Source organism: Calypte anna, chromosome 2, assembly GCF_003957555.1.
Source record: "Calypte anna isolate BGI_N300 chromosome 2, bCalAnn1_v1.p, whole genome shotgun sequence".
Taxonomy (NCBI): Eukaryota; Metazoa; Chordata; class Aves; order Apodiformes; family Trochilidae; genus Calypte; species Calypte anna.
In genome coordinates this window covers 20,562,616-20,577,330 of record NC_044245.1, presented here as the reverse complement: position 1 = coordinate 20,577,330, position 14,715 = coordinate 20,562,616, and the positions used below count along the sequence as shown (strand labels likewise).

The following is a 14,715-nucleotide window of genomic DNA, read 5'->3' as shown; positions in this document are numbered from 1 at the left end:
GGTGAAAGGAACCTTAAAAATCACATCAGTAATGACCCTGGTGCATCCCTGTCAGAATGTTTTGTATTGCAGATGATGGGGAACATTTCCTAAAAAGAAAACTGTTGGCCAATGTCTTTATACAGGCAAAGACTGTTTTAGGCAGGCTAACAAAGCAAGGGTTGGCTGTGTTGATGCATACACTCAAATATAGTAACCTCAGGTGGTAGAGAGTCACCTAGCACTGTTAGCATTTTCTCTAGCCCAGAGCATAGTACTGTTTGTTGTTTCAGTGCTGCAAGTCCCCATGGCAGGGCACTTCTACTCTTGTGTGGGCCACTGCTTTGGAGGCTCGGAGCACACACTGCAGCTGTGAATGTCGTGGAGCCTGTCAGTTCTGCTATGCCATACTTAATGCACAGCAGCTGAATTCATGCTGACAAATGAGTAAAGGTAACTTGAGACTAAAAAGGAAGTTAGTATACTAGCAAGTCTTCTCTCACATTAGCTCAATCCAGAGCAGCTATTTCTTGAACTATTCTAGCAGTGAAAGTAATCTATTGAATAAATTACCCTAGTGGCTCTAGCCAACAGAATCAGCCAGGGTTGACAAGGTAGGCTGTGTCTAAACGTAAGTCCAGTATTTCCTAGTTTAGGCAGAAAAAAAAGACAATATACTTATGCTTCCCATGAGTCACTACGTACACTGTTGTAAGTTCTTTTATTTTCAGGCTAATGATGTATCCAAGTGACTTGTGAGTCTGAAATGGTTGCCAAAAACCCCAGAAGACGACAAAACCAGATTGTATCCAGTGTTTATATGGAGCTAGTTGAAACCTAACAACTTCACAAACTTAACCTGGCAGCAACTTAAAAGGAAAACTTCTTCTCTGTAAACAGCTTGAAAGTAAGCAATTTGATGTAACATTTCCAGCTTGGGTACATGATATTCTCTTAAGTATACCAAGGATTGCATTTAGTAGTTTAGAAACATTAACAAAGAGCATTTTTAAAAATAGGAACTTTAGGGAGGAAGAGAGGATTAAGTCGTTCAGAGTCAGAGAGAGAGAAGTCATTCAAACAAGCATCTGTTCCTTAGGAAAACTAGAGAAAATCAAGTAAAGATTGTCAATTACCAATTCTAAATGTTATCCTTCAGAACTGAGTCTTAACAGACTTTCAGGTCATATTTCAATTTTTTTTTTAAATTCATGAAGTTCTGTATAAAGTATCTGGATTAGAAATGATTGTTTTTACAAAAGTGTTCTGGTAATTTTTCTACAGTATACGCAAGAGGAAGCAATATCAACTTTGACTTTTCTGAGCTAACTGAGCACTAGGTGAAATTAACAATGACTCACAGAGAATGTTCTCCAAAACACCTATAAAATGGTTAGAAACAAGATTTCCTTTAGGAATGCAAGATGCCTAGTTCACCTGCAACTGTGCTAAATTCAAGCAACATTTATTTGTAGTTTGAGTAAATTCCTCTAAAATGCTGAACTGGTCACCAGGTGAATCTGTATTTAGAGTTTATGCTCATGTTAGCAGGAAGAGGCATCTCCTTACAACTTCTGACTGTGATGAGCATACCATAGGACAGGAGTCTTGAAATAAAGGTATGTTTTTCCTGCCCTCAGCTTCCCTAGGCATAAGCTTTGATATTTGTCATGCCATATTTATCTACCACCCTTCCACATGAGCACACATTTTCCTTGTGTTGATTTTCAGAGGCAAGGAGAAGGGCAAAAACTGTTGTAGGCTACTGCCTTCATGCATCAATACCAAAATTAAGTTGAATTGCTAGGCAATATGATTCCAAGAGAAGTTTTATATTAGAGACAGACCATGAACAGTGTCATGTTTGCATTCACGGTTTAAATTGCAGTTCCAGTTGTGATAAAACGCTAAGCTAGGTAAAACATTGTTTAGATCCAGTGAAGCATTTCTTAGCTCTTATCATCTGCTATGGTTCTCTTTTGGGTTATTCCTTTCATTTCACTTCCCATCTTCCTCTTCCTAAGGTTTCCATTGCAGTTTGATGCTTATTCCAGTCAAAAAATTTTTAAAATATGGGGGTTTGTTAGACAGAATAAAATTAATAAAAGCCATGAAGTTTCTTAGGGTTTTCAACAAGACCACGAATCCTTCAGAAAATATCTGGGAAGAAAAAAAATTCTTCCACGTATTTGTGAATTATGGCTAAATTACTGATGAGTCTATGCTAAGGGTTGTGCTGGAAAATCAAAAAAATATTTTGCTTTTTGTGTATTGCTAAGATTCTTTGACAAGTGTAACATGCTTTTAATTAGTTATATGCATAGATAGTTTAAGGTGTACCCATTTAAGGTATATATTTATGCTTGCAAAGGTATAATAACAGTGTAATTGGGCTACCCTGCAGTGCAAGTTACATTTTCCCAGTAAAAAAGTTTATTATTGTTGGGATTATGGCATGTAAGAATAACACTTTATCCTGAGATGGACAGATGGATGAATTAAAAAAAAAAAAATAGAGAAAGAGATAAATATTGGAGACAAACTGTACTGAGAGAAGGGTATGCATTCATAGACTGTTCATGTTGGATTTTCACCTATTCTTACTGCCTCCTCACATATAATGTTCATTGGGAGCTGACATTTAACAAGACATTAACATTGATGCCATGGATATTGGAGCTTGTGTAACTGAGTCAAAATATTTCTTAAAGTAATCATGCTACTTTTTAAAACAACTTGGAGAAGGTATTTCCTCTATATCAATCATATATCATGATATAAATCTATATCAAAATCATATATCAACTTTGATAATAATTTATTTACTTTGATAATAATTTATTTACTTTGATAATAATTTATTTACTTTGATAATAATTTATTTACTTTGATAATTTTAAGTCATACATAAAAATACACATTCCTCTGCTGCCAAGTAAACTTAATGGAAAGTTAAAGGAATAAACAAAAGCAATCTGGCATATGCATAAAATACAAACACTTGGAAACTGTTCCATACAGCAGAGGGCAGCAGTGAGCATATAACGTTGATGATTACAGTATGTCTACTTTTATCACCTTTAGTATAATGTATCTCACACAGTAAAAATAAAAAAACCTATTAAATAGACTCAGGTTTAAATTTTTTATTTCAATGTTTTTTATAATGTTCATTTCAGCATTTATTTCCACTAATAAGAGAAAATTATTCTCATATGTAGTTTCCAAATTCAGGGCTAGAGTTACTGTGGTTTCCACTTCATAGTCTCTAAGCCACACTTACCCTAATTTTTTTTTTTTTTTTTTTAATTCTTATTTGAACAGATGAAATAAAATCTGTTTTTAAATTAGCAAATGGACGTTTTTTTTTTCTGAGACTGTAAATTGCTAGTTCCACAGATTCATTTTATTAGGGATTGCTTCATGACATTCTAGTGGTCAATATCCTGTTACATTGCCACTCAATCATGAGTTCAAATCATGAACTAGTTTTCATGCGTGTAAAAATTATTGGAAAGCCTTTGCAAATTAAACAAGTAGCAGATGTAATTAAGACTGGTGGTGCCCAGTGGCTTTGCATCTTTTCTTTGGATTCTGTTTTGAATAAGATGGTTTATGGCATTCATAACATTTCTCTTACAGCTTCTTTCATGCCTCTAGCTGAGTCTTATGGCTGCAGGTTTCCTGCATGTAGATGCTAGTAGAATGTTCCTTCTAGCCCTTGTTTTGTACAGAACTTGTAAGATTTAAATATTTTTGAGGTCTTGTGCTCCTCTGTCCGGTATATTTGAATATGTCAAAATTTTTAAAGACTTACTGGGATGGAAGGAGTGGGAAATTTCATACAAAGACAGGGAGGGATTTTAACTGGCAAAATGTAGTTGATAGCGCAGATGTCCACAACAAATAGATAGTGCAAGATGTCTCCACTATCAAGAAAGTTATCATAAATACAGTCACAGAAACTAGAGGGAAATTCCTCTCATCCAGAAGCTTATTCTAGAATAGGCTAGACAAGCTCCCTCTCAAAATGCTTTTCTCTCCAATTACTATACAAGGGAGCCTAGGGAGACTTGTCCAAATAGAGACTTCCATATGCAACAAATTAAGATAAAATAAATCCTGACTACACACACAGACCTTGACTGCTTAATCCTTGCTTGTTTAGGAGAATACACTGAAAAAAAGCAAAACAAAGCATCCTTAAATGACAGGGAAAAAAAAAAGTAAAATAGAGAAAAGGTAAATAATTGAGATTATAATTTATTAATATAATAAAGGTAGGAAAGAAGTTAGAAAACATAGGTAAAAGTGAATTAGTGGGCTTCATGCATATGTTAAAAAGCTTCTGAGGAACTACGTATTTGCTTTTATGGAAAAAATTCAGATCAAAGACCAATATAAAGACCAATATACCTGTGTCATTTACCACCTTTACTTGGCAAGATTTACTTGTAGACCAGTTCTGTGTTACTCAATAGGAGGAATAGAAACAATGCAATGAGGCTCTTCATTCAGAAGACAGAGAGGAAATCCAGTATGTTGGATATCTTGATTCTTTTTTTTAATTTTTATTTTTTTTTTAATATAAACTTGCCTCTGCTTTCTCTTTTGTTCCTTTCAAGATTCTGCAAAGAAGAACTTTTGAACTAAAATTGGTTTAAAACCCTACAAACCTTCTTGTAGAGAGCTAATTAAAAAATAACCTCAATGTACTAGCACTCTGCATACTAATCCACTTAGTCTTTCTTTTTCAAGTGTATGTGTGCCAGCCATTGACTTGTTCTACTTGGCTACTTTGAACCTTTACACTGGACTGCAGATTGTATGTTATTAATAGTAAGCAAATGTATATTATTGTTGATAAAGACTCACTTTTAGTTCACTTAAGTAAATCATGAAAACTAAGATTACATTTTACATTTATGATTTTTCAAACTTGTGTTCATGTTTAAAAAGGGCTTAAAAAGGGAGATTAGGATAAATGGTCTTGCATATCTCAAAGTTAGTTTCCAAATGTTCAGAAAGCGGTGCAGGAGCAAGAACCAGAGGAGAGTAGAGCTGCAGTGTGCTTGGTGAGTATCATAATAATCAGAGGATTTGCTTGTAGCAAAATCTCAGTTCCAGGAAAGTTTCTGCCTCTGGTGTTCACAAGCTACTCACACTGTGCACTTCAGTATAAATCCCCAGCACACATGCTCACCTGCTATATCAAAGTACAAGCAATTGCTTAGCACAGAGTTACCATGAACTACCTGAATAGTTACTGGTATTGGAGTTAATAAGAATTTGCCTTAGAAATATAATTCCAACCTCTCCTTTTACTAATTTTTTTCTTGTAATCTGTTTAGAGGAGACATGAGGAACAAAGGAGAAGCTAAAAGCCTTTTTATACTGTTGAAAGAATTTGTTCAGCAAAGGGGAAGGTTTGAAAAATCTGCAAACAGGAACCATAGGTACCAAATTCTTGCTGTGCTGCAGATTGCTGTTTTGCTTTTTTAAGACATAACTTAGACTTTTTTTGTCCTTCTAGTCTTTTTGTTAGCTGAGCATATTAGCTGTAGTGCAGTGTTTTGAAGTTAGAATTTTTGAGTTCTCTAAAATTATAATTATATCAGACTCACCAAAATCTTTGTAGACATTGATTATTAGCTGATAACATCTATGTAAATAATAAGTATGGGAAAGAAGCGTTGTATGTAACTTAGATAAAGTAAGTAGAAACCAGAAAAGACACACATCTGGGAGTTGGATGGAGCCCTGGTTATGCCAGCGCTCCTAATTTCAGAAGCTAAAGTACATTAAATGGGCTACTTTTTAGTTCTTAAGAAGCAGCAGTATAGTGGGAATTGGGAATAAAAAAAATGTCTTTATAATTAGCCTATTTATCCTGTGCCTTTGTTTTGAATTGAAACAAACTTCAATTTTGGACCTGTCTGATTATGTGTATATTTTTAGTACCTTCCAGCTGAATTTGCCAGAACAAATACAAATATTTACTTACCTAGAAACAGTCTGAATAGAATAAGGGAGACTAAAAAAATGAGAGTTTTTCTGCTGCCAAGTGTTTTGATGCAGTATGCAGTATGATTGCATATTAAATTAAAGCTTTTAAAATCTATATTGGTTTTCAATATTTTCAACATTCTGTATTTTTATGTTTTCAAATTTTGTAACTTATTCAGTGCATCTACACAACTGTAAAGGACTTATTCTTTCATTACTTTCTACTTTTCTGAAAAAAATTATGTTTATATCTAAAAACTAATGGACCATAAATGCTTCGGACTGGACGAGACATTGTCAGTAAAATCAGCTCATGTTTTCTGAGCCCAGTATCTTTAGAAATATAAAGGAGCAGAATTAAACAATATATATAATAGAGTCTGCTGCTTCTCCACAACATAACCAAACAATAGGGAGTGAATAGCTTAGTAAGTGATTTCAGAATCTAGTTAGTGTAAAAGGAGGTGAGATAGCTGAAGATGACTAGACAGCCGAGTAGCCATACTTGAATATTTAGATACCTTCAGTATTGTTAGTCTTCTAAAGTTCTGAAGGATCAACACAACAAGAGCATCTTTTCCCCATGTGTTTCTAAATTTAAAAATAAGCAACACTGTATACATCCTTATGCAGCCCTCTCTTTTTCTTGCTCAAGATACTAATATCTCCTATAGTGACTAAATTCTTGAATATAATTAGTATAATTATTGAGTAGTCTTGATGGTTCCCTTCACATTCCTATTTAGTTCAACTTGTAAACAGAGCCAGAGAGTAAGCAATGGAGAGGTTGTGTGTGTGAGAAGTCTGTAGTAAGATGATGGCAATTAATGAGGTTTTAAATCACACTTTCTATATAGATGAACACTTTCTTTTTGTTAATCCATGTAACCTTTCATGCCCAGAATATCTTAGGACAATGAATGTGTCGTATTAATTCTGTAATACGTAAGAAGACACTTTTGAATGTACATTTTGGAAAGCATAAGAGGCTTTGCTGGCCTGTGCTGGAAGTTCTTTCTGTTTTGTTTTTTTGTACCTGGATTTTCAGGTCTTAGCAAACTTTCTGCTGACTAACAGGAGAATTTTGCAGTCCTGAAGTAACACAAGACTTGTTGCAGAGACATATATTACTGTACAACACACTGTGTTAATATATGTAACTCAACTGATTTCATTAGTATACATTTAATTTAATTCACTGAGACTTAATATGTCTGACATTGTTGGGACTGACATGTGAGGCCAATGAAGCTGAAGAAACTGTCAATTTTAAAGCATTGCCATTTTTTATTATAAGATTCTGGCATAACTTCATTGGCAAAGATGGTTTATGTGTTGAAATTCTACACAAATTACATGCAAAATGTCATCCTTTCATACGTCAATATGCTACCTATGGCTGTAATTATAGCAATGTGCACACATCACACTAATAACATGGGGGAAATCTGCAATACCATGGGATTCTCTTCTATTTGCCATAATTGCTGCCATTAGTAAAAGGACAAAAATGGATTTGCTTAGTCCATCAATAGAAGTTATACAGTATTGAGGGAATAAGAGTTATATAGCTGCATGGCTCAGAAAACTATGATGTTCAGCAGGGGTCTTGCTAAAATGATGCCTACTTCCTCTCCCATTCTGCTGAACAAATACAGTTAAGCTGTTTGTCAGGTTGACAGAGCTCACAGGAATGTCCTTGTCATCTCAGAGTGAGTTCTCTAAAGAATTTTACCTAATCCTACATTATTTATTCACAAATCTTTTGAAAACCAGTAAATTGCAGAGCGTAGTTATTCATGCCATTTGTTTATAGGCAGCTTGCTTTTGTTCTCGCAGCAGGTGTGTAGGTGTTAGAAACAAGATAAGCCAGTAAACTAGCTAACTAAATAAAAAAAACTGTAACCAAAGAGCATTTGCTGCATGTACTTGTCATGTTCTGTGAGTAGTTATGCCATTTGGAAATTGCCTTTGCTCCTGTTCACTAAGAATGGTAGTTAGGACATTATGGTAAGAAATTTCTAGGATATAAAAAGCTGTATTTATTTGTGGAGCAAATTGGATACTAAGTTGTCTGAGGTCATGAATCCAATAATGAAATGAAAACAAGAGTTTTGAGAAACTCCCATTTTTAACACCTTTTTATAAACTTATTTCTTCTGTTACTTGCTTTCATGGAACATGTATCTATGCCTGTCAGGAATCAGTTACTCTCTTGTAAGTATCGCTCAGTAGTAACTGTTCAAACTGATAAGATTTCTGCAAATTCTTGAGCTCAGATTCTTGCTTGATTATGCCAAGGCCCTTAACTAAGTGTAGAATGGAATAATAACAACAATAATAATTTTTTTTAAAAACCAACAATTTTAATTTGCTTATTTAATCAGTAAATTTATCATGCGTCTGATTCTCCTGTGTACAGTCTTGTGATGTTAGCATGGTAAGTTACTTCAACCTGAGTTACCCCAGTGCCTCTGAAGGCTCTTCTTTACATGCATATCATCATTCTACAGTAAGCAGAGAGATGGTGGCTTATGAAAGTTGTGCATCCATTTCTTTCCTCCATTATTAAAAATCACAAAAAGACATACAATTGAATTTGAGCCAGAATGGCAGAGACAACACATGAGACAAAATTAATAGTGATAGGTACACCGTTTCCTGTTGTTTTTCCCCATCATTCTGTATTATAAATTTTGGTGTAGTATATTGTAGGGCTATGTAAATCTCTCAGCAGCTTCCAGCACTTATAAAATATTTTTTTATATGCTAACTTATCTCAATAAATTGAATCAACTGAATCTGTTTGTATACTTTATTGGATAAAATATATTCTTACTTTCAATTTGTCATTATTTATAAAACACCAAATTATGTACAGATAAACCAATTCTGTGTTTGGAGGTTGAGTAATCCCTGGAATTAAATGCTGGAAGCTATTTCCTCATTATATGAGGAATTGTATTTATTAGTGGAACAAATCTGGACATAGTTAGCTTTGTTATTCAGAGCAAATTCTAGAAAAGCTAAAGAAGGTGCATATTATCATGTGTTTCTGGTTTTCAGTCATTCATATGAAAATAAATATTTGAGATGAAAATTTATGTAATTCTTATCTAAATAAAGTTGCATACTTTTTGATATTGGTTTGATAAGTATATATTTTGATTTATGAAGGAAAAAATTTAATTTCATTAAAATATGAGTTGGGTTTTTTGTATCTGAGTATCTAATAGGGTTGATTTTTTAGTACTCAGCCTTGAGCATTGTACATACGTCCGTGTACTTGTACTTTATATTTTGGAGAAAATTTTTTTACAGTTTGCACTTCTCTTAAGTTGTTGTTTTCATTTTACTTTTCTTTTTTAATTTTATTTTTATAGTTAGTATCAGTTTCTTTCAGCCCTTACTAAAACCAGTTCTCTTTAAGCTCATCACCTTGTAGGAAACATTTCCAGCATTTTAGAATTCTGGATTTTTTGCAATGTAACTTTAAAAAATTCTGATGTCTCTGTTACCACAGTCTTACTGCTTCCCAGTTGCATCTGTTGAGCCAATTGAGGTGCTAATTATTCATTTCCACATTGAAGGTGGTTATTTAAAAGGTAATTTAAACCACTGAAGTGGTTTCCACTGTTGCTGTGGAAATAGGCCTGTCATGGTAGTTTTCACTAACTTCCACTGCAGTAATATTGTAATGTCCTGGTGATGTAAAATGGCAGCTTTGTAACAGTATCCCTCAAAAGAAATCTGAGTGGAAGAATTTTTTTTTTTCATCACAGTCTGAGGTAGGCCAGCTTTTTCAATTGGTAAAAATGTGGTGCATAATAAATGGGAATGAAAAAGTCTGTTCTCTATGGACAATTTTCCCAAAGAAAAATAACAGTTTGCTGTAGAGGCACTTGAAAAGATTTCTGTTTCTAATCTGTTGTCATATTTGAAAAGAGAAGTAATATGTTGATGAAAAAAAAAACACCTCAGTTTTGTTGCAAAATTGTTCAGATAATGTAGTAATATAAAAACCAGTTAAGAGTGCTTGAATGTATTATCTGTTGTAATAAAATACATTCTTCAGTAAATTTATACATCTTGCACAGCTAAACTAGAGACTGTTTTCATAAAATAACTAGTAAAATATGTGAAATACACTCAATAACATGATGTTCAGAGTTTGCCAAGAAGAACATGTACTAATTCCTATCCACCTCCATTGTTACCTTAAGAACAGCTCTCTCCATAGCAACTGAAAACTTTGCAAGGCAGCAATAAACTAATCCTCTCCAGACTCCAGAGCACCATCAAGGAATTTTAAAAACATTGGACTTCCAGCAGCTAAATAATTCTTAAGATTCAGAAGGCCACGAAGCTAGATACACAAGCATTCTTTTTCCCTTCAGGAGGTAAGAAAATGATGTTTAGAAGTAAGTGCAACCTTGTAACAATGATAGATATTCCTAACTGCTAACAGCAAAATATATGCAAACACTGAAAGATTTCCTGACATCTAAAAGCATACTAACTTTTATCTGGGTGAATTCCAATTTGAATTCAGCAGTTTTTAATGTTAAATAGTTTTTAGTAGAGATTCCATTAAAGTAAGACACAAACTGCAGTTAAAAGGAGAAGAACTTATGTGTGGCTGTTTAACATGTGCATCGGAAAATGTATGGCACTGCCAGTGTCTGCTCATCAATAAATTGAAAACCTCTTTTGGAAGACAGAACTTAAACTCTTCTATGTTTTTTGCACTTTGATGTTGAGACTTGTTACATTGTTGTTTTATTATTGTTAAAGAAAAGGTGGTGTTATATTAGGAAGGATAGTGACAAGGCAGATTTACAGTAGAAAATGTCTTTTGCATCAAGCTAACAAGGGAAACTTGCAGCTTCTGATGTATTCGTCTTGTTCATTCACTGAGTGCTGTGAATGAAGTTATGACCTCTGTTTTGTAACTCTTTCATCTGATCATAGACTACCACTAATTTTTAAGTACCTCCTTTTCGTTCTTGTTTAGTGTTGTATAACAGCAGTTTGGTAATATTGGTAAAGGGTTTTGAAAATAAAACCTACTCTGTGTCATTGCCGTGTAACATAATTACTGCACGTTCATATCAGAATTGGACTAGTAATCTGTATTTATAGTTATTTTTGCTACTAAAAACTTGCCTTATAATGGAGTGAAAGTGAAAGCTATGGTATTTTCCTGTTTTCTGAAGAGGATTATTAGTGAGTGTAATAACATAACCTTGAAAGGAAAAGCATATACTTTACTTTTATGAAGAGGGAAGGGTACTTTGAGTCAACCTCTTGTTGGTAATTCTACAGAAGTTTTAGGGCCATGGTTGTCTTAGTGTCCTGCTGCTCTGCACTGTAAAGCCCTTACAAGCTCCCTGTTGTTCAAAAACAGCTTGTCACTGCAAATCAGCTTAGCCAACCAATTAATAAATCCTTTCAAACATATTGCATTCACACTAATTAAGGGGTTGGGGTTTCTTTCCCCTTTACCATTCAGATTCCTCAGGTTTCGAGTTTAAGCTGTGAAGTGCAAGCAACAATTCAACAGTCAGTGCGGATCACGCACTGCAGGAAGAGGAGATGTGTTTCCTGACCAAGCATCCAGCTCTTGGGGTGGTATGTTCTGCTTTCATATTCAGCGTGCTCATTGCTGAAGGACAGCCTGGGGAAGAGCACGGGCAGGATGGCAGCTATGCTCCCAGCCGGGGCTCTCTGATGGAAGTTTTACGCGTTCTTTCAGCTGACAACACTGAGCTCCACATGAATAACTCACGAGAAGTGGTCAAAGTGTTACTGGAGAGAGCTGAGTGTCCACAGCGGATTTATGGCATGCGAGAGGATTGTAATCTGGTTAGTGCTTCCATTACTGAGGGATATCTTTACAGGATCATCAGTGAGTGCTAAAATTATTTTTATAGTGGTGCCCTCCTGAACCTAAAGATGTAAAGGACTTGCTGCAACAAAAAACCTACTATAGTTTTTTTTTTTTTTTAATTATTAATATTTATTGTTTGACCTCATGAAGATGTATTCCAAACATGACAGACATTCCTTAAAAGCACCACGCTTCAGTTGCGTAACACTTCTAAATTTCCTTTAAAAGTTGCCAAGCATTTATTTTCCAACAAAGATTTTCTGCCTTACCCTATTCTGACTCTAAAAAATGAACTTGATTTTGGGTCACAGAGGATTTCCACTGTGCAAAGATATTGGTAAGAACTGGGCACTAGCTCTGCCACTTTTTTTGCTGTTGTTGTTGTTGTTGATTTGTGTTTATAAAACCAAAACCCAGACAGGATTGTCTCAGATTTATGTGCCTTTTCATTGTAATATTCGGGATTTAGGGAAGGGTCTCTCTAAGCAGTTCAGGTCAAGGACAGTCAAAGGCAAACCAATGAATCTACAAATCCAAACTGAAACTGGAAATAGTCCAGGGTACAGCTTCACAGGAGGTATGTTGTCTAGCTGAGCTGGGACTGTTTTCAGAACTGACTCCTGATTTGACAAAAAAAGTAACAAGTATAATAAGCTCATAGGTTATGGTAGGATGGAGATGGTGGTAAGTGAGCAGCTTAGTTGAATGGGACTACACAGGGCTTAGTCAGTTTTGGCTTTGATTAATATATGATTAATTGATTAATAGTCTAGCAACCGCAATCGTGGTTCAAGGGTTGGACTCAATGATCTCTGAGGTCCCTTCCAACCCAGCCAATTCTATGATTCTATGACTCAAGCTCTGGCATTGTTCAGTGTCCTGCATACAGCAGAATGTTACTTTATACCTGAATTATGAGGATGGTCATAAAGATTAATGCTTTCACAAGATATTATTCTTGGCAGCCTGCCAAGCCAATGAAGTTGAAGTCTTTTTCTCCTGTTCAATTACTCAGTTGTCTCTCTCTACAAATGCTCCATTTTTCATATGAACTTCAATATGAAATCTCATACATAGATAATGTAGGTACATTCATTATTATTCCTTAAATGGTTGATATTTATGCAGGAGGTAGCAGTTTTTCTGTATACCAAACATAGACCCAGATCAAAAGCTGAAAATGTATTAAACAGCAATGGGTATAGAGTTCTTCAGTACTTCACAAAACAGGAGCCTAGGCTATTGATCAGCCTAGACCAATTTATATCCTCTTGATATCTCCTCAAGGTCACTCTTTGTGGGCTAATCATATACTGTGGGGTAGCTGCATCTTTTACAATGCACCTGCTTCCTTCCAATTAGAAATTTACTTTTCAGTCATCATCATTGCAACAGAAAACAAGACTCACCTATTACAATTTATCTTCATGGAGTTCCAAAATGTTATAAAAGTCTTTGAAAAATCTTCCACTATGTGCAGTACATTTGTTGATTATCATTGAGTGTTTGAGTCTGGTTGAGTAACCTGAGGTCTTTTGGGGCACAGAACAGCTACAATCCTCCTAGCTCATATATTAATACTCGAAGACATGCATTAGGAAAAGTTAGTGTTATAGAGCTTGATAAACAGTGTAGGTGAGGCACAGTGGATCATACTTTAGTTTATTTACAGGTATGTATATTAAATTTGGCATTTACCATCCCCAGTTCTCTCTCTCTTTTGTTTAGATTGAATATTTATGAGAATTTTTGTTAGACTTGTTTCTATTTAAAAGTAGAAACTTAGTTCCTTGAAGGAACACTGGCTTCTGAACATGACATTCTATGTTTGATTCTACTCAGCTTCTGTGTAGAAAAATGAATCAACACCCAAGTTGAGCCACAACAACCAAAATATACTTGTAGTCATGAACAATTTAGTCTGAGAAATTAGGATCTGGCTGGATTCATTAATATATTAGAGTGCAGGTTGATTCTCCTATGGTACTGTCATGTGTTGTGGTTTCTTCTCTAAAGTGAACAATATGGCTACTCTACCATAATAGTTCAGATGAGCTGACATGCCAACATGATTGAAAAGGAGCTAGTTGGAAAAAAAAAAAACAAAACAGTTACACAATGAATGACAATAGTTACAAGATCTCTTCAAGAAAGATTCTTTATTCTGGAATTCAGTATTTTTTTTTCCATAGTCTGACACTATGTGTGTCTTTTCCATAGTCTTCTGTTTTGAAGACTCAATTTTCCTTGAGGTGTCAAAAGTTTCTAGAAAGTGCTTGTGCATCAAGAAAAATGGAGGGATGTATATATGTCCATATATATATGTATGTATTAAGAAAACTGTGCTCAAATAGAAAGCCTGCACTGGGTGAGTGTATAATTTCAGTCCCTCTTGAAGTGCACTTGGGGGACTAAATGGTGTTGACACCTTGTGCTGGTTCTCTACACTGGACCAAATTGTTCCAGTTTATCAGAATTCACTTGGAAAAATATAAAAATAGGTGTATTATTGTCTCTAAACAGTGCAATTTAATATGATATAAATTCTGTTTGCATACCCTGAATTAATTACAGTCTAGAGGTAGTCTTTTTCTTATGATTTAAAAACCTATAATGCACAGGCAAAAATTTGAATAGCCCTAGCTCTTATCTAATATACTTATAACCAGAAATAAAATCTGTTGAAGCCAGTGGAAGACTCTTGGGTCTCTACAAGGCTGGATCACAATTAGCCCTGTTTGGAGTAAACCTTAAATTCCCAGGAAGCTTGACATTTCTTATTAACAATTGGGTTTCTGGAAAAAACCCAAAACAGTTTGACCCTCTTCTTGCCATTCAGT

The 14,715-nt window shown here is 34.8% G+C and overlaps 1 protein-coding gene across 1 annotated transcript in view; it reads left to right on the top strand.

Moving 5' to 3' along the window:
- Window positions 1–10,204: 10,204 nt before the first annotated feature.
- Window positions 10,205–14,715, top strand: part of SLC39A12 (solute carrier family 39 member 12) — a 31,522-nt gene continuing 27,011 nt past the window's right edge. Inside the window, exons 1-2 of the mRNA XM_030445502.1 lie at window positions 10,205–10,385; window positions 11,498–11,850. Coding sequence (XP_030301362.1) covers window positions 11,581–11,850 — 270 coding nt within the window. The 5' untranslated portion in view covers window positions 10,205–10,385; window positions 11,498–11,580. The remainder of the gene's footprint in view (window positions 10,386–11,497; window positions 11,851–14,715) is intronic.